Source organism: Pithys albifrons, chromosome 8, assembly GCF_047495875.1.
Source record: "Pithys albifrons albifrons isolate INPA30051 chromosome 8, PitAlb_v1, whole genome shotgun sequence".
In the NCBI taxonomy this organism is placed as follows: domain Eukaryota; kingdom Metazoa; phylum Chordata; class Aves; order Passeriformes; family Thamnophilidae; genus Pithys; species Pithys albifrons.
This window is the reverse complement of record NC_092465.1, coordinates 26071799-26092091: the sequence shown is the minus strand read 5'-3', so window position 1 is coordinate 26092091 and position 20293 is coordinate 26071799. Positions and strand designations below refer to the sequence as shown.

General features: G+C 41.9%; 1 protein-coding gene across 1 annotated transcript; it reads right to left on the bottom strand.

Moving 5' to 3' along the window:
- Positions 1-6207: 6207 nt before the first annotated feature.
- CD28 (CD28 molecule) lies at positions 6208-18066 on the bottom strand. Its single transcript, XM_071562214.1, has 4 exons — positions 17903-18066; positions 10820-11173; positions 10444-10562; positions 6208-7732 (listed from the first exon to the last, which is right to left on the bottom strand). The coding sequence occupies exons 1-4, from the start codon at positions 17955-17957 to the stop codon at positions 7592-7594; spliced, it is 669 nt and encodes a 222-aa protein (XP_071418315.1). The 5' UTR covers positions 17958-18066; the 3' UTR covers positions 6208-7591.
- Positions 18067-20293: the final 2227 nt, after the last annotated feature.

The window sequence follows — 20293 nt, the reverse complement described above, 5'->3', positions numbered from 1 at the left end:
TTTTTTTCAATAGTGGTTTCTCTGCAATATGTGCAGTAAGCAATGTTTAAGTGTGTGCAGAGATTCATTCTGTCACAGACACAAACACACAAGGACAGAAGAACCACATATTCTACATCTACACAGACACTAACACTTGTGTCATGGTTGGTGACCCAGGACTTGCAGTTTCTGCCAGCTTCCCTCAGCAGCAGCCCAAACAAAATGCTATTCTGTAAATTGATTGCACAGCAGATAGCTTTTCTTGTTGCAAATCTCCATAGTTCAGCAAATGGGGGAGGGGGAAGGGAAAATCAAATTCCATGCCCTGGGAGCCAGGCTATCTTAGTGATTTGCAAATGACCTCGGTGATTACAGTCATTCTGGGCCCTTAATATTGCTCAAGTCTCTCTGTCTCCCTCTCTCTTGCATTCTCTCTCAGCATAATAAAACTGAGGAAATCCAGGAGACTAAATTCAGTGCTGAAGATTAGTGACAGGAAGGAAACTGGATATGCATGAATTAAACAAGACCATTTGTCTTTTTTGACCTGCAGATGTTTTTCTCATAGAAATGCAACCTTTTTTTTTTTAATGCAGGTGACACCCACATGTCTCCTTCTCTTACTGGTGATGATAAAAAAGGAGATAAACAACTGGAGCTTATGCAGTTAGGCTTAATCTTTGTATGTCATCATCGCCAAGCAAACCCACAGCAGTAGGAAAACAGAGCAGTTTCTGCTGCTCGTTTCTAACTGACATTTTTTCACCAGGCTGCTCATGTAACCTGTGGACTCTTTGAACTTCCCTTTGCACCTGCTGTCTCTCACAGTGCGTGGGTACTGCCATGCAGTGCTGAGCTGCAGTACATATATTCTCTGCCTATACCCCAGGCCTCATTTTGCCCCTCTACCTCAGTGGTTTGAAATCAGATTTCAGAACTGCAACATAAATATCTTAATAAAATTTAAAAAAAAAGAAAGTAGGAACAAAGGAACACTGATTTTATAAACCTTATATTGCGGGTTAAATTTAGGATTTGTAAGGAAGTAATCCTATAATACAGAAAGTAAAAATGGCAGAAATAAGAGTATTTTAAATTTTTTTGTATATGTATGGTATTTTTTCTTAAATCTCATTAAATAACCACAGAACCTTCACCCTTCCAAGAGCTGATTTATTGGAGGAAATTCACCAGAGCTGCAGTTCAACCTAATGCATTTCTCTAGTTGCTGGAGAAAAGCTCTGGAGGTGCTTAACTCCACTTTTCCCACAGTTAGCCATTCATCCATTCTGCCTTTACAGCCAGTTTGCTTGTCCATTGACCTTTGAATATAGTTTGTGCTTTCATGTCAAGGGTTTCTCAGGGGTCGACAGTGTAGCTACATCCACTCACAGGGCCTAATGCAGAGCAGCCTAAGCAGTAAAAAGTACTTCTTGAGTCACGAAGGGCTAGGATGTTTTTAATAGTTGTTTCTGGTAGTTGGCTAGGGAGAGGCAGAAGTCTGGGTTATGTAGTGAATCCTGCAGCTGGTTTGTTCACTTCCATTCCCTGAGCTTCCAGAGCTTCACTGAAGCAGTTTCAGAATGGATTCTCCTTTAACCCCTTTTGCTTTTCCCATCCTTACTGATGGATTGTTCCATCACAGGGCTGGGCTTCAAAGCAGTGTCAACTGTGTGTGCCTGCAGCAGGGAGAGTTTATTCCCCTGCTGTCCAATTCTGTGTCTTCACAGCCTTATACCTTTTTGTTGTGGTTAAGATAAAACATTGGCATTACTTCAACATTCTGCTGAGGGAAAGAGCTACAAGGGATAATACTCCCAAAGGTGACATTCCACTCTGGACTTCAGCCTCCGTCCCTGTATATTGGGAGCAGGAAACAGAGAAACAATTTCCTTTCTGCGGCCAGTGTTGATTTGTCTGGGGGAGGTTGAGAAGTCTCAAGAAGAAATGCGAGCAACTTACTTCATCATTCTCATGAGAAAAAAAAAAGTCAGCTCTCATCTTGACCACTGGTGTTTGAAGATTAAAGTAGCCCAAGGGCTGTCACAGGCAGAGAGCACAGCAGGAAAATTAGTTCGTTCTGACTCACGACAGAGCGATCTAATTTAATGGAGCACTGACAAGGCTATCAGGCATTAATTTAGCTGTTATCTAAGACAGCCTGGTGGCTGGTTGTGTCCTGCTGCAGCCCTTCCCGTGCGGCGCTTGAGCTGTCGTTCGGAAGCTGTAGCTGCAGCGGGGCCAGCTGAGCGCCTGCCCCGGCCGTGCCCGCAGCGCTGCGCTCGCAGCGGGGCAGGCACCACGCAGCGTGGGCTCGGATTAGAAGGGGAAAATGCAATTGTGATTAAAGACTCACTCCGGTCACACAAGGGGGCAGAAGGGAGGCTGGATAGGAAAGCTTCATTCTGGCATTTCCTGACTTTGATTGCTTAATTTTGCAACCTGATCTCTTGTCTTTTAAGGTACTTTAGTATGTAATTTCTTAAGCTTTTTTATTATAGAGAAAAAAGATATTGTAAAAAGACCATTCGATCCTCCTGTCAGATTGAAACCACTATTCTAATTTGCATAGAACTGTACTGTTACTAATTGCTTGTTTGCGTCTTTGATTTTGCTGGTTAGGTAGCAATCTTTCCTGTCTCAAAATCTAGAGTTGTTCCAACCCATGAGAATATTTCAACCTAATCCAGAATAGTTCCCTTGTACAAATAAAAAGTCAGTGAGGAAAAGGAATGATGTAACTTCATAATGACATAATGGCTAGGAAAACTGTGGCATTTGAAAATTCCTCACAATTTCAATGGTCAGATGAATGGTCAACTCCCCAAAAGTGATGAGGTCCTGGTAAGTTTATGGAACCTGAAAAAAAAGTTACATTTAAGTTTTCTTTTGAAAAAGGGCAGGAGACAGAGGGGATATGGTGGGAGGAAGTAAGAACCAGTGCCTTGAGCCTGGAGATCTAGTTAAAAAAAAAAAAAAAGAAAAAAAAGGAGGCAAAAAAATCCACCATGATTTTGAGACTATTCAACTTTCTACTTCTTTGCAAATTGTTTTATATGAAATTGGCAGCCTCCTAATACTTTGTCAGCCAAATTGGCCACATCAGACTATCTGCATGGCCTTGAGGCTGGAATAGTAACATACTGTAATGTGATGCTCTAACAAAAGCACCTAATTGTGAAGAACAATCCATTTGCATCAAGATAAGCAGCTAGTTTCCTTCTCACAGCCACTTTAAGACACTGACTTGGGCAACAAATTACTGCCTAGTGCTGTTTTCAGCCCCTCCCTCTTTACTAGACCTTAACAAAGCTGATGCTATACTCATCACCCTAACCTGTTTTCTGGTTAGTATGAGTGACTAACAAAATCATGTCTTGGTCTGTGATTCATCTTGAATAACGCATTTTCCAGTCACACAGCAAAAGCCTTGCTGAAAATGGAAAGATTTGATCTTTAGCATTTTGCCTGTGTGCTTCTACAACTCAAGATTTTTGTACCATGTTTTTATTACTCAAATGTACCATCAGCAGGCAAGGTTGCTTCTGCTGTCAGGGCATGTCTGCAGGCATAATGAAATTGGCAATAGCCAAAAGCCTGCTATGCACAGGAAATGAAATGCACAGAAATTAAATACACTGTTGGAAGCACGTGCTGTGTGGGATTCCCACGTGGCTGTTTGGCACAGCTGAAGATCTGAAGATGATGGGGCAAATGAAAGGGATGAAAGACCCCAAATCCTTCAAACACAAAACAAGTACCTATCCACTCACCACATGGCTTCAATCTCTCCTTACCCCAAACTGAGAAGGAATGTGGCATACAAGTCTTTGTGAAGCAAATAACTAATCAGGCATGGGCCCATGTGGAAGGCTGCACAGTGGTATTAGAGATTAGCAAACAGGATGGGTTCCTGAACTGCTCAGTCTGGCATAGAAGCAAAAGGAAAAAGATAAACATAAAAAGCAAAGAAGGGAGATGTGATATTGTTTGGCAGAGATGCAGGGTTCACATTTGTAGCTGCAGAAGAAATGAGAGGCATTTTGAAAAAAATGTGATATGGAAGGAGGATCTTGGAATTTGGGATATTCAAACTAGAAGGAACATCCAAGACTTTTGGCTTTAGTAAACCTGCCACCCCCAATGGGGAAGGGTCAAGACACTGCAAAGATAACACAAGCTACCTCCTCAGCATTTGTCTTCTAGTGGCTTGGTTCCTGGGAGCATAGAAGAGCCAGGTTGTGGTTTCATGCTGTGCTGGAGACGTGCAGAACAGAAATCGGCATGCAGGGAGCTGGAGCTGCACAACCCTTGGTTGACCCCTTGCAACATATGTTGATTGCTATTCAGATATGATGACTGCAGGTCAGATGTTCACTTGACACTGAGATCAAAAAGTGGGGGAAAGGATGATGAAAAATTAAATCACTCTTGAGCAGGATTATATTGGCGTTTGAATTAGAACCTGTGTGTGGGACAGAAAACCCTACTGATCTTCTGCTGCCCTACATGAGGGCCAGTTTCCAAGTTCAGAGCAGCAGCAGAGGGAGGTTTCTCTTTACATCATCCCATAAACAGCATATAGACCCCAAAGGCAGGGCCAGGGAGAGCCAGGGCTGTTCTGGCATGTTATGCACTACCTAAAACCAGATGGAATAAATTAGAATTGCTGTTTGTCAAATATGCTAATCCACATACAAAGAGCCAGGCTCCAGGACTAACTGGCTTGCTTCTCTGCAAACACTTTATTTTAGTCCCTTACAGTGCTGGATAAAAAGTGTTTACTGGTATCCCATCTCCAACAGTCTGTAATTCATGTCCCTACACAGCTTTACTATAACAGCAGTGAACACAGTGCTGGGGCCTCTCCTGTCCTGTTTGTCCTCATTTTTTCATTTTATGTTTAGGATGTTTCCCTGTATCTCCCTTCCTTTTTGGTCAGTCAAATGAATTAATACTTGTTCCAGATGTTCCAGGACTTACTTTTCAGTATCCTCAGAGCTATCAGTATGTTTTAAATATGGAAAGTACAAAAGTGTTAGGGGAAGGAAAGGGAATTATACCAACATTTGCTTTAGAAAGTAATACTTTTCTCTGAGTAGCCTCAGGCCTAATACATTTATTCAGGATTTAATTTACTGTATCTAATAATTTTAAAAGGAGATTTCAAAAAGTATAATAAAACTCTAAGGAATATAGATATAATGTAATAGATACATTTATATCTAAAAAAATATATATACATTTTACACAAAGAACATTTATCCTGTTTTGTGCTTTTGATACACATTTGTCATCTCACCTTATATCTGCACTGGAAGATGTGATTTTTCACAGCGCATGGTAATCAGAGCACTTGTTAATGGTGTGTCATACAACAATAACACCGCAGCATTGCAAGACAGTGCCATGCCCTGAGAGAGGATGTGCTCAGCCTGCTGCTCTCTGTAGGACCATTCACATCTCCCCTCCAAGTGAGCAGGGAGGTGACAAGGCCTTTCAGGGTCCCCCCAGTCAGTGCCAGCAAGGAGGGCCAGGCTGGGGCCCTGCAGGGACTGCCACGTGCCTGGCTCTCTGCGCTCTGCCCGCTGCATGTTTCCTTCCTGCCTCAGCTGCAGTGAGGGGCTTTTCAGGAAAAGAGAGTAAAAATTGTACATGGAAAAATGTCAGCCCTGGGGTGGCTTTGCATGTGGTGAGGGGAAAGGAGAAGAAATAAATAAGGCTTCATTTTGAATTTCTTCAGCCCAATCATAAGCTTTTGGGTTTGCTGAACTGAGCCAGAGCCAGGCTCTGAAGGCCTGCGGAGTCCATGGCTGCACTGCCATGCCAAACACACATCATTGCCTCTTGGATCTCTTGGGCCTCGCTTACCATCACCATGGGGGGCTCTGCCCCCAGAGCTGCAGCCCTGGCTGGGGGACAGCAGGCACCTCACCACTGCTCAGAGGTGGCACAGCACCCTCCAGGAACATGTTTGTGGTGATACGAGTCACAATGAAAGGTTTGGGGCCCAGTCAGCAAACTCAAATAAAGCTTTCTGTTTGGGATAGCCAAAGTTTTTTTCTTGGATTAAGACATCAAAGCAGATTGTTGCCATATTTCCACGTCTACTTTTATCCTGTCCCCTCAAAGAGAAAAAGAATCTTCTTATCCTGATTTGGAGGAAATTAAATGTACAATCCCAACAGTATTTCAAGCAGGGAATGTGGATTTTTTTTCCTTTAATTGTTTATTCAGTAGTCTCTATAAAACAAACCTTGTCTCTACAGCATGAAATGGGATTTTATGCCAAAACAACCGTAATTACAATTTAGGATGTCCTGTTATTGTAAACATGCTAAATCGAAAGAATGAATCAGGTTTTGCTGAAGACTTTGCCATACTCCAGCATGGAACAGTCCTGAGGAACATCTTTAGATAGAAATGTAACCTCCAGATAACACAAAGTTCCTCAAAGTGCCCAGAGCAGATCTTGGAGATGGCTGACTTGCAGGTCCAGTTCACAATACTGGGAGTGAAGAACCTTCTAACACCCCCAAAATTTGGATGCTTATGGGAAAAAAAAAAAAACAAAACCAAAAAACAAGTGATCTTCAGCTGCTCATAAGTAGATCCAGATTTTGGAATGAGCTCTGGTACAACCTAGGGGCCAGAAGATGAACATGAAGTTTCAGGAGGACTCAGCAGAACACCTTTTGGATAGAAACACAAATTCAAAAATGAAAGTAAAAATCTTCTTAAAATCTGACCTCTGTGTCTTCTAGTACTTCACATAGGACTTTGTGTTCCTTTGCTGTAGAAGGCCAAAAAAACCCCAGAAATGGGGTTCTTCATGACAAAGACAGATCTTTCCTCCTCTCCTGCTTGTCTTGATTTGGTGATCAGGTCAATTGCTTTCTTACTCTCTGAAGTTGCTTGATCATGACTGCAGATGGCCTTAAGAACATTTACAAAGTGTCCAACCCAAGGACTTACCTGTCCAAGGTTTACTGGTTTTCTATCAGCTTGATTTGTCCTGGTGGATCATTTCTACCATAGCTTAATAGCCCAGATGTCTTCTAATGGATCTTTCTCTCTTTCTTTTAAGCATGTGTTCTGTACTTCAAACTGTGTTCTGGTCTTGTACAGAGGAAAAGATTATCTTTTACATTTTGCCGTGTTTAACAGCAGCAAGGGTTTCTGAGGATTAGACACATAGGAAAGGAAACTAAGGGTTAAATCTAAGGTAACAGTTATTGGAAGAGGTCAGAGCTTCCATTCTTCCCAACAGCTGAGCAAAACTGCAAGTGTTAGGAAGAGACCAGCTCTGAGGTCTGATGCCATCTCTTCATCTTACCCACTGACAACCCTCAACACTAGCTGGGCCTCATTTTCAGCTATCATGGAGAACAATTCTTTTTCTACTTTCCCTTGTCCCATTTTTTGTTTGTTAGTTGTTTTTTTTTCTTCTAGTATATTATATCATAATTTAGCCAATACTTGCTATGGTGTAGGTGTCCATGATCAATAGCAACAAACATGACGAGAAAATGAGCAGCTGTCCTTCCATGTCCCAGAGCAAGTGGCTGCCTAGAGGCGCACAAGGTTCCTGTGGGTCAGCTGTTGGGTCTCACGGCTGCCAGGACCGATAGGCAGTGTAGTCTCGTGTTGGGGCATAGGATGGGTAACCCTTGTTCTTCTGGTATGGTGGGTGCCGGGGGGTCATGTTCATGTAGTCGCTCTGATGGAACATATTCTTTTTGGACTTTTGCTGTGGGAGAAGGGTGAAGAGGATTGTGAAAACTCTCATCCTAACTGCTGACAGTTCGGGCCCTAGAAGCAATCATGTTTATGAGGCAGCTTCAGGTTTAAATACATTTACAAAATAATTAGAACACACATTTTCATAAAATAATCTATGGAATTTGCCCAACCTGAATGTAAGTCTTCATTTTATCTGCTAAGAGATTTACAGTGTTAGTTCTCCAGGTAAAGGAATGCTACAAACCAAGCATATAAACTGATGCCTTTCGCCATCACTTCTCATCTGTGGAATGATTCAGCAGAAACAACACAGTCTGAGCTGTGAAGACTGTCCTCATTTATTAGAAGGAAAAAGGAAATGAGCTTAACTCAAACAGAATAAAAGCAGGAAAAATCAGCCCAGACTATGTGTACTATAATTTGCCTACCATTTACAGCTGTAATATGCAATGCACATGTTGTTCTGAACCTTTCTTCAAAGGGCAAAAAAATCAGAGCTGATGTTAATCATTTATGTCTCCCTATCTGGGCCTCAAAGATCTCATTTCTACTGTTGAATTCCTGCTTATAATGCTCCTGTAAAACAAGGGAAGCATCAGGTCTTTCAGAAATAAGAGTAACAGAGGGCAGGTGAAATAATTTACTTAAAATCACAGAGGAAGTTGCTACAGCAGCATTTCAGCCTTTGACTGCTGCAGGCTGTGCACAAGGTTGGTGTTTTTCACATAGCTTATGGCTTTATTGTTCAGGGAAAGGTAAAGTGCTTCCATGCTTTTTCCTTAATTCTGATCATACCTTCTTTTCTAATCTCCTTATTAATTAAATTTCTTCCTATGTACAGAAATAGTTGAATATGCTGCAGGATATGTGTGATGCTGTGGAACTGGAGGATGTTTGCATTGGAAAATCTGATGGCTAAATTATGTTGTACTTGCAGAGGGAGACAGTTGCTATGAAATATTGTAAGGTTTTTTATATTAATATTATATATATGCAAAATGTTGAATGTGAGTTACATACTGCTTAAGCCATGTAATGCATTCAATGCATCTAAAGCATTAGCTAGCAAAGCTTTATCTGTTGGTGTTCATCTCCATAATACAGCATTTTTAATTCACCTAAGAGGTAGTTTTGCATTGGAGAAAGACATTTTGCTAGTACGAGTGAATGCTGGGCTGTTATAGGATCAAAGACTGCTACATTTGGAGAAAGCAGTTTTCCTTCAGAGAAGGCAGAACTGCATGAAAATAAGTAAATCTTCAGCTGCTTTCAGGAGCTCAAGTGATCAGGCTTGCCATGTCTGTCGAGTATCACATTTAGGACCATTTTTTACAATTCACAATGTCTTCTAGGCAGCTGTGTTTACATTCAGCAACACTCTAAATACATCCACAATCAGAGTTCATATTATGCAAAGAATACAACCAGCAGTAATAACAGCAAGTGAAAACTGATGCAGCAAACAACACACATGGCAGTGCAGCCTTGTCACTCTTGCTGGGGGCAGACATGTTAGTCGGAAAGTGTGTAGTCATTAGGTACCAAGTGAATATAGCACAGAGAAAATGGCTCAGATGGTAAATGATGGATTTGAAGCTATACTATCTCATCAGGCAAGACACAGCAGCCCAGCACTGTAACATCAGCAGTTGTTCCCTGTAATCCTCTCAGCTCTCCTCAGAATCAGCCTCTACAACAGGGCACAAAGAAGGACCACTTAACCTGCCTTTGCATTTGCCTACAGCAATGCTCCCTTGGTTTCTTTTTCATTAGAAACAGCCATAGATTAGGGAAGTGTATTTTTGTGAAACACTTTATAGACCTCAGGCTTCAGCTAGCAGTGACAGTGGCTTTCTGTATACATGCAACATTGAACCTGTGAGGCACTCTGGACCCTTTCCACAGACTACCTCATAATGTGCTGAAAATCACTATTTAACAACATAGAGGGGAAAGTCAGAGTGCAAGGAATAGTTTTCTATATTCAAGTCTTTCTCACATGTGCCAAGTATAGTAAAATGGCTCTGGAGATGACAGTTTTAAGGCTTGTCAAGGAAGATGATCTTCTGCTACCTCTGCATCATGCCTCACTCTCTCAGAACTGGATGTGACTTGGGCTAGATAATTCTCCAGAGAGGTTGGAAAGCACAAATAATGAGCCATAAGGCTGTCTCAGCTTTCTCAGCATTAATGTACAGATAAGGAACTGCAGAGATCCAAGTGCTCCTATTCGCTTGCAGTCAAACTGCAAGAAATGCTGGTTACTCAAGGGAATTTCTGAACAGGCATAAGACACCAGTGCAGCTGGTCTTGGGCTAGCTGAGGGCTGCCTAAAGATTATTTTATTGTAGGTGAACTCCTGTCAGTATAGTCTCAAAGGGTTTTGCCAGAAATGCTTGTAATTCTAGATTTATCTGACAGGGACAACTGGCAGAGGGTCCCAGTACTTCTGGTGTGCAGAACATTGCTGACACTATGGCATCAGTGTTCGCTTTAGGAGTCAATGGCAGAGGCCTGACTGCCCACCTGGAGAGCAGCTGGTGTTTCAGCTCTTTTGGGGTACACACCAAGGGTGTGTATACACAGCTGGGGTGAAGAAACACTGTCTTCCTGAGCTGAAAGGCTATCAGTGAGTTAGGGGTAGGCATGACAAGAATAGCCTCAGAAGTGAATTAGGGACAAAAAGCATTCAGAACAAAGGAAAGTAGAGTTTCTTACCCAGTAGTTAATAAAAGCTGCAGTTATTAGCATGCTGTAGAAAGCAAGAACTCCAGTCACTGTTGCCATAATCCACAATGGAATTGCAGACTGAAGCTCTTGTGTTTGGATGGGTGTCTCTTTAAGAAAAGAGCAAAGAAAACTTTAGGTGCATGAAAAAAACCAACATCAATCTCTGCTTATTTACTCCTTGTTCCGATGTGTCATTTGTATTAATCATCGTTTTAAGATGTCTTCTTCAGGACATCAGGAGCAGGAATGTAGTTTTACTAGGCAATCCAATTTTTTTTCCTTTCAAGGAAAGAAACTGCCTCAAGCCACTATGTAGGGAGTGTGTACGGGGAGGATGTTGGCCTACAGAGATTTCCCAGCTTACCTTGCACATGAATGACGGTCCCGTTGCTCTTCTCATTGTTGACATATGGGGGTGGGTACATGGCCTCAATTTTGCAGAAGTAGATGTCAGTTTGGCTGGCACTCATGTTCCAAAGATTGAAGATAACTTTGTCTTTATCATGAGCCCCCTGACAGTTGAATTCTTTATTCAAAGTACTGCTAATGTTGGTTGTGTTCCATGAAACAGAACAAACTTCAACTGCACTGTCAGTTCCTTTGTGCAGTGAAGCTCGAAATTCTTTCCCTGTTCCATTGTAGGTGTAGTTGCAAACTAGAGTTGCAGTCTTATTAGCTACAGTGAGCAAAGGACTCTGAGCCACTAAAATCTTGTTTTCTGGAAGGGAGGGGAGAAAAGTGAGAAAAGCAGTTGTTTATAAAACACAGCATGAGACTTCAGAACCACACATCCTCCTGTGCAACTCTTCTCCATATCCCCTCTCCCCTGCTGACGCTCCCTACCAGGGAGTAAGTAACCACCAACGTGCAGAAGCAGTTTCTCACAAGAGCTATTGTTGCAACAATCCACCTCAATATAAATACATAGTCACTAAGGGATACTGTGCAGTCATGAGTGCTTTTCTTCAGTCAGAACACTAACACAGACAGTGCCCTGTGTGATTAAGATTTAACATCAGGTGTCTGTTTGCGTGTGTGTATATATAATGCCACTAAGATAGAAGCAGTTTCCCAGGGGACGTTATGGACTGAAAATACTGTGAATTCAATGCTTAGTTTAGCAGTCAGATAAGAGATTATTTATACATCTGCTTTTTAATTCAAGGAGTCCTGAAGAGCTTGGAGGTGGATATGTAGAACCATTTCAGGGGTCTGGACCTTGGGCAATGAACACTAAAAGCATGAACTGCTATCATTTTAATGTAAAATAAGTAATTTCTCTAGCTAGCAGCTGTAGTGGATTCTTAATCTCTCTAAGGACTCAGGAGCTGACTAATTTGACACTGCATTGGCACTTAGCACCTAAATAGCCTGCAAAAAAACATGTCACATGAAGGTATAATTCAATTTGAATTGACCAGACTGATACATAAACAGGAAATGTTTTGTGCCATGTAGACCTCTGTGTTACCATCTGCCAAACAATGAAACACTGCAAGGACTCTGGAGAAAAAAACTTCTTCCAAGAAAAATTATCCCATACAAATGAGGCCCTGCTTTTCAAATGATGACCCCTAAGCAAGAGGAAGGGAGCTTTCCCTTTTAAGTTAGCAACTTGCCAAAGCTTTTGTGTGTGTGTATGACTGCGTAAATCTTCATGCAAGCTCAGCTCATATGGGGTCTGGACAGTCTTATATAGATCGGTGAGAATTGCTCTGGCTGTGAGAATGGTAATTGTACCTCTTGTCCTCAAAACATGCTGCAAACCTCTATTCTTTCTACTTGGTCTACGTGATGAGACTTCAAAAAGGCTAGTAAGGGAAATGAAATGGGAAGAAGGCCCATCCAGAATGCCCAGAAAATTAGCATTTCACTATGTTTAACAATATTTAGGACCAAGTGAGTACATTTAGTGTGTTCACGCCTGCACAGGAATGTGGAGTACCCCAGCCTCTTGAGCAGGATGCTCCTTTGAGGTGAATGTGGTCCAGGGAGTAAGCACAGAGATTTGTGAGGTGACCAGGACTAGTGGTAAGATGTAGGCAGTTTCTAATTAGAGCAGGAAGACGTGAAACAGGAAATGCTCTACTGCCTCATCTTTAGCAAAGAAAGATTGTGGTCCATCCTCCTTGTGTCTCTTTGTTCAACATCATTTGTGTGAGGGGTGGAGGAGAGCTCCTCACTGCTCTGAAACCCCATATTTGCAGGGAACACAAACACTGGAAACTTTGGATGAAGAATAAGCATTTCCAGGCTCTCCAGAAGAAAGAGACATGGATCTTGGAATCCTGGGACCGAGTGGCAGAGAAAGAACAGACAAGGCAGGTTTTTACCTGAGGTGGTGCCTGTGGTGAATTTTCATTGAAATGAAGACATTTCAGCAAAACATTTCAGTTTCATCTAATCAGCATTTTCCAACCAAAGCTCTCACATAGGCTTATAAGGCATTCTAGTAAGGGGTGAGGTTTGGATTCCACCCCTTTTAGAAAAGGTATTTGATCATATTTTTGTTGGCCAGAAAATTGATATTTGGGCTAAGTGGCAATTTGCAAATCTGCAGTAGAATTCTTTTACCTTTGGCACAGCAGAATTCTACAAGTCTCACTTGGACAGAGTTATTCTTCTAATTTATGCTGTCATAGTTGCCCACCACTAGAACCTTAATTGTCACAGGGACTGAATACACCTTCAGAGAAGACCTTTTCTGTCTCAGATTTGACAACCAAAGTAGGTGTTCCAGAACAGACACCTGCAGAAGCATTAGCCTTCAGAAACATGCTCACTTGTTCTCACTGCAAGCACTTATAGTAAACCAATGGATATTTATTGCTCAGCCTGATTGGATTTTCACTCTGGCCAGAGGAAAGTCAAAGAACACTGAAAATCTCATCACTGAGGGACTACCTTCAGATGTTATTTAGGCCCATCTGCAGACCCGTATGACTTATCCTCACCTTTTGCTGTTGTCAGCTAATCTGGATTATTGACATTTAGTACCTTGCTTCGCTTGAGCTTTACTATATAACTACAGCTTGGGACTATTTATGTTCCTGTCATGATGTTGTGCTAATTGGCAACCAGTCTTTTTTGATACACCTGCCTTAAAAGATAAGTTCCTTCAACTTATTTCCACCTCTTGGATTTACAGTCTGGTCTGTTTGCCTTGGTTTGCAGGCTGGGTGTGATAACCCAGCCCCATGCTACTGAGGCTGGGATGAAGGCTGGCCCAGCAGTGGTGGATCATTAAATGAGGAATGCTCCTACATGATTTAACCTAAGCACCCAAATCCATCTTCACAAAGTGACTCTACTAGTTCAAATCTAAGTTGATGGAGATATTTTTGGTTTCATTCATAGGAACTAATTAGCACCACATGAATATGTTGGGTTGCAATGTCAGCAGGGGCAAAGAAAGCTTACCCCACCAGTATGCAAGGCAAGTCTGCTCTCATCCTCCTCCTCTGCACTTGGAGGTATTTTGAAATGAAGAAAGTCAATCATGCCAAAATGTGTATTAGTTTCATGGGGAAAACAGAGTAATGCCACACATCCCTCACTTGTGATCTGAATAGGATTTGACTGCATTCCGAGTAGGGTCTGAACCATTCTGAGCAAACATGGGCTGAGACTGCTTTTGCCTTCACAAAGGCAGTTGTTCTCATAAGTGTCACTTTGGCTTTGTTAAAATGGTGAAACTCTGAAACATTTATTCATTCCCCTAAATAGGGTTATGACTGCCACTTCTATCATATTGTATAGTAATAAATATCTGTATCTCAGCCTTACACAGCCAGGAAAATGGCAGTTATGAAAAATTATTGGTTACAGTTTCAAAAACCATGAAGTTTAGGAATGTAAAATCATTTAAGTCAGTGTGCATAGCCTGAAAGCCTTCTCAGGATCTTAGGATTTATATGCAGTGGTGTGTAAGAGCTCTAAATGTTTGCTAAGGTTTTTGGTAATTTATTTGTCATGCTAGACATTTCTTATAATCACATGTAAGGGGTATTTGCATAATGAAAGAAAATGCCATCCATATATAATATCTGTAAAATACTGTCTCTTTTATCATAGACCCCTGATGTAAGCAAAACTTCATTGATTTTTTTTTGTCTTATTTGCCAAGAAAGTGAAATAGAGTCAATGAAGTATGGAAAATAACTATTTTGAGATGTTTTGGTTTGGGTTTTTTTTCCAGAACTTTCCATGAATCATCATCAGCTATTGGAAAAAATATTCTACTAAAAATATTTAGTACTCTCCTTTCTTTCTTTTTCATGCCAGTTGACTTCAAGGAGATATTTTCCAGTGCAAGGAATCTGAGACAAGTTGATATTTCTATAAGCACAGGAAAGAAATAGACCCCTTAATTCCCTGGGGGGGTAGGGAAAAATCTGAGGAGTTTGTTTAATCCACAAACAGAAATGCACCCGGATATGTTTATAAACAAAGCTATTCCACTTTTCCTGCTGTTGGTCTGTTGTTCAATTACATTTACTCTTCTTTCCTGGGTATAAGGGTCTTTGTCTTTTACTTTGGTTTGAGGCCACCCAGATGCGTGTCCAATGTGCAGCTGGAGGGATCTGCCCGTTCTGTTCATTGCAGACTTGCTTTCTGCTACACTGTACCCATAAAGCCCAGCTGATACTTTTGCTTTAATCAAACCCAGGGTGAGCACAGGGGGTTTTCTTGGCAGTTTGTGATGTTTTTTTTTAACAAAATTTGTTGACGTCATCGTAATCTCAGCTACCCTTGCCTCATCCATCTTCTATGTTCTGATAACCTCAGTGGGTTAGAGGTTGATTTTAATCCCCAGAGACCATAACCCAGAGGGTTATGTGGGTAGTAAAAAGATGAGGTCAGCTGTAGTACACTGCAGTGGCAACCTGCTTCTATTGGGTATTTCATTAAACACCACACACTTGATCTTGCTGCCTCTGTGAGACCACAGCAAGGTCATCATTTAGCAAACAAAAAGAGGAGGAGGACAAACTTAGTAAACATTATGTTTCTGCAAAAGGAAAAGGATCAAACTAACATTCTAAGTCTCTTTCTGTGATTCACACTCAACCTGCAGCAATCACTGGGATGGTCTAACAACAGCAGAACAGGACAAATTCTGCTGTTTTACCCAAACCAAAATATTTGAGGCCTATAATGCCCTTTGTGACTTAAGGAAGTCCTGCAGGCTTTTGACCTGCCTTAATGTTTTCCATGTACTAAAGATCAATCATCTTGATGAAACTGAAGAGGTGGAGAAAATAGACGGGAAAACCATGGGAGCCCTGAGAAACAAATGACCTTATGTGCTTCTCTTAAAGCAGTTCAACAGTCTTGGTGAGGCTGTTGGAGAAACTCAAGTTCTTCAGGAGAAGCAAGTGTATAAATGTCTATAGTGTCATGGTATAACCTCTGTGTCTGATAATCACACACTGTATTTTATTTTGCTGCTGTTCAAAAGAGTTGCTTAAAAGCTGTTCACACCTCATGGAAATCTGTTTAAAACTGTTAACCCACTGCTGATATTTTTCACCTCATGGAATTCATGTCTTATATGACAACCCAGGGGCCTGCTGTAGAAATAATTATGATATTGCAAACACAGAATTATAAATATAGGTGTTGTAGTTTGGGATTATTATGTAAATTCTCTCCCCTGCCACTTAACTGCCCAGGCCAGCGGTTAACAAAAGAAGCAGTTAACTGTGATCGCTGGGGTGGGGGCAGGTTTGTCTCTTTTGGTTTTTTTTTTGGATATTCTCCTCAGTCTTGGCTCGGCGGAAGGGGGGAGTGGGGACTCCAAGGAGGCAGGCTGCCCTGCTGGTTACTGCTGGGGTTTTCCCTGGCTGTCTTGCCGCTGCCTACTTCGGACCACCTTTTCCTGCCGTGCTGCTGCCTGCCTTGGATTTGCTGCTGGTTGCTCGTACTTTTTCTGCTTCTTGGACGGGGAACACAGGGGGAAGAGACTGAGTCCATCTGAAAGCCCACTGCTCGTCTGTTTCGCTGGAGAGGGACTGAAACTCACTCTGCAGCCAGCCGAGCTGTGACAAGGACACTTAAGTATAACCTTTTCTCCCGGAGGAAAACCTGCTGGGTTTTGTTGTTGTTTTTTTTTTCTCTTATGGTGTTGGGGAAGTGGGTTGCACTAGTCTGTTTACATATATATATATATATATATATATATATATATATAGCAGTTATCCTTCTTGTATTAAAATTCCTTTTCTTAAATTTGATAAAGAGTGGTGTGATTATTGTGGAGGAGGCCCCTCCCCTGCTTGTGGGTAAAACATTTTGGTTTTTCCCCTCAAACCGAGACAATAGGAAAGGACAAGGAAGAAAAAACCTATGATTTATGAAAGAAATGTAGATCACAGTGCCATGTGAAATTATAATGCCTTCACTGAGGCAAAGAAGTAGGAAAAAATAAGGGGAAAATGGATCTCTCATTTTAGAAAAAACAGCTTTTAAAAGATGTTCTATATGTTAAACATTTTGTACTGGAAAACAGATTTTTATTCCTAACTGTAACTTCCCTGTAAAATACAAACAGTTCACACCCAGTTCACAGCCTGCACCTTGAAAATCTGTCTGTTTCAAGATTATTCTAGCAAAAACCAGCATCCTTTGCCTGGCTTTGCAATGTAATGTACTTGTTGGAAAGACACGCTAGCTCTGAACATACAAACAGTGATCAGCAAGACAACACCGAGATAAATACCCTCAGTCACAATAACTGAAAAGTCAGGAGGATTCACTAAGACTCAGGATTTTTCAAAATCACAAATAGACTTTTTTTTTTTGCTGAAAATCTTCAGAAAGAAACCAAATATCTAGTAAGTATCAGTAAAACATTTACCAATGCAAAAATCAGGAACTTTGCAATTCCATCCTCCCATATTTGAGCCCAGTAAGCAACTCTGCATTTGACCCTTTTATTTACTGGTCCTGTGAGGATGTTGGTGGGCTCAGCTCTGGAGCCCATCACACTGAGCCAGGCCATGGAGGGATCTGAAGCTTCACACAGGACACTTGGGAGTAGTGGAGAGGCTACCCCAGGAGAGGCACTGGCACCAGGTCTGCTCAGACACGCCACCCCGCAGGAGAAGGCACTGGTGTGAAAACTTGTAAAGCCCAGGGGAAGGTGGAATAACCCCCCTCAACCTATGCATGCCATTTCCAACTGGATCAAAGAGAAGTCAAATTTAAAGAAAACTCTTGGGTCTTATCGCAAAGGGATACTTGTGGCAGGAGAAGAAGTGGTCTCTTGGTTGGTCATATCAACTGGATCCATGTGCAGTGTTAGCAGCTTGCTGTCTCTCCCCTTTCATCCAAATACAGAATAATTTGTGCAAAATTAATTCAGAGCTATACTAGACCTATCACTTGATGATCAAAGTGAGGAAAAATAGTGGAAAGGATTGAAATGTGGGGGTTTTTTTGTTACCTGTTACATCAGCAGTGGGGATGAAGCAGAGCACCACGAGGATCCCCAGGAGCATGGTGCTGATGGTGGGCCCAACGCCGTGTCCCCACCCCCTGCAGGCACTGCCACGTCTCCCAGGCACCACACCAGCAGCCTCCCTGCCCTGTGGGGCCAGCCTGCACCCTCAGCTGCTCACACAACTTCTCTCCTCCTCCCTCTGCAGCACATGATGCACTGCCAAGTGAAACCACCGCAATGGCAAGGCTAGAACAGGAAGTTAAATTGTTTGATGGTTTTAGTCTTAGGTAGTTGCCTCTGCAAAGCTCAGTAATGCCTAGAATGTGATGGGAGCCTGTCTTTCAAAGTAGGGACTGTCGGCCCTGTATTGCAAGATGTGCTTGTGTTTGTGGCTCTGCAAGGCTGCTCCTATCAGGAAGGAGTGGACTTGCCTGGAGACACAATGCTCTTTCCTTGCCAAGGGTACATACAGACTGTTTCCATCTGATTCCATCACCATGGTTAGAAGCAAACACCCATGGCCAGACCTGACCCCTCAGGAAGTCCTGTGCTCAGGAAGCTCCATCTTTCCTCATCCCTAGGAGCAGAAATCTTCCTCTCTCGGCCTGCTGGCTTGCTTCTGCCTGCCTTCCCAGCCCCTGGGAACGCTGAGGTATTTTGGCAGTAGTTTGTTCACATTCATTTTTCTGCATCTGCTTGCTGCCTGAATGCAGAGCAAATAGTGCCAGAAATAGTGATCTGGTATACCTCCACATTTTGAAAAATGTTATGAATGAGTAATCCAATTAACATCTAAGTGCAGGCAGCGTGCAGCAAACACACTTCTCAGTCAGTGCTTTGATAGAGGTCTTATTATGTAAAGTTTTTCTCTTCAGCTTACTGAAGAGAAAAACTTCTTTGCCTTGGAACTCAATGCCTTCTTTGCCTCGCTCTTCTTTGCCTTGGAGCTCAATGTCACCTCTTCCTTTGCAAGGGAACGGTTGTGAGAGCCAGTTGATGGCATTTATAACTGTGAGGAGCTCTGGTTATTAAATATTTATTTTAGTTCACCAAAGTAGAAATACTTAATGATATTAGTGCCTATCATTGTGATTTATATGAGAGAAAAGGGAAGGTGTTTAGCAGGAAGACTTTCAAGCAAATTGGGCTGTTACAGAAACGGATGAAGAGCCTTGTACTGTTCTTTCATTTCCCTTAGTATCTGAGGTCTTTAGGCTATGTTTTGTCAGAAATTACAAAAGCAATTTAAGAGTGGCTTTAGCTGGTATATCCATTTGCAGTCTAGGAATTTTGACAATATTCTTTTGTTTTGTGATCTGTGTAAGTTGCCTGCAGTACTGAAAGTTTTGGAATTTCCTTGTACTTAAAAAATAAAAACAAGAAAAAAAATCAGATTCTCTCTCTCTTAGCCCACTTCTGCAGTTTCTACATAAATGTCCTGCCACATTTTATGAGTCACATGAGTGTACCTGCAGTTGTCAATGAGGGAGTCTCAGCTTAAGTTGAAGTGAGAATCCCTCAACAAAGTTACAAAATTCAGGATCTTTTTGCTGAACTGTCCTGTCTCAGATATGAAAACCCACTGTTGTCACATCTTCTGGCTTGGGTAACTCAGCTTACACAATCTGCATCCTGGCTGTCAGATCCTTTCTGTACTGGATGTGGATATGGTCTGTAAATGCCCAATGAGTATATTTTATCCTCATCACAGAATTAGCAGAATATATCCCCCAGAGAGACTTACTGTCATTAATTTCACTGGCATACATTGGCAAAGGGACACCATTTAGATGGAAACCTGATTGTGGAAACAGTCCTGTAGGATGAGATTCTGCTCTAAGAAAACCCGTGAGGGAACAGTGTGCACTCCCTGCATGAGGACCCATTTATTCCCTTCCCTCCCTTATTACTCCTCATGTGCCTCTCCCATCGTGAGGACAGACCAGGGCACTGATTGCAAACAGGGACTGGACTGGTGGAATAGAGGAGAGGGAAGAGGAGCCACTGAGCAATTCTCCATTGTGGCTCTAGAGACCAAGCTATGATGTATCACTGCTCTCTGAATTCATGAATAGGGGTACCAGTTTTGCCCTTTTCAGAGGCTCCTTTTTTCAGTCATGATTTCAGTTTTGTGTAATGGCTTCCTCTTTGATCCCTGGAATAAGGAAGGGCTTTTATTTTTTCAAGTCCCAAAATAGCTCTTGAGTCATCTGCATTTCTTGATTTTCTAGGATTTTCAAAGGGTACAAGTCATTATTGTGTTCCTGAGGATATGGCTCCATTCCTTCTCCAAACTGCATCTCTTTCTCTGATTTAAACAGTTAATTTCCAATCATTGGACACTTGATTTTCTCACCTCACTTGTATGATCTTTTTCTTTTACCAAATTTATCA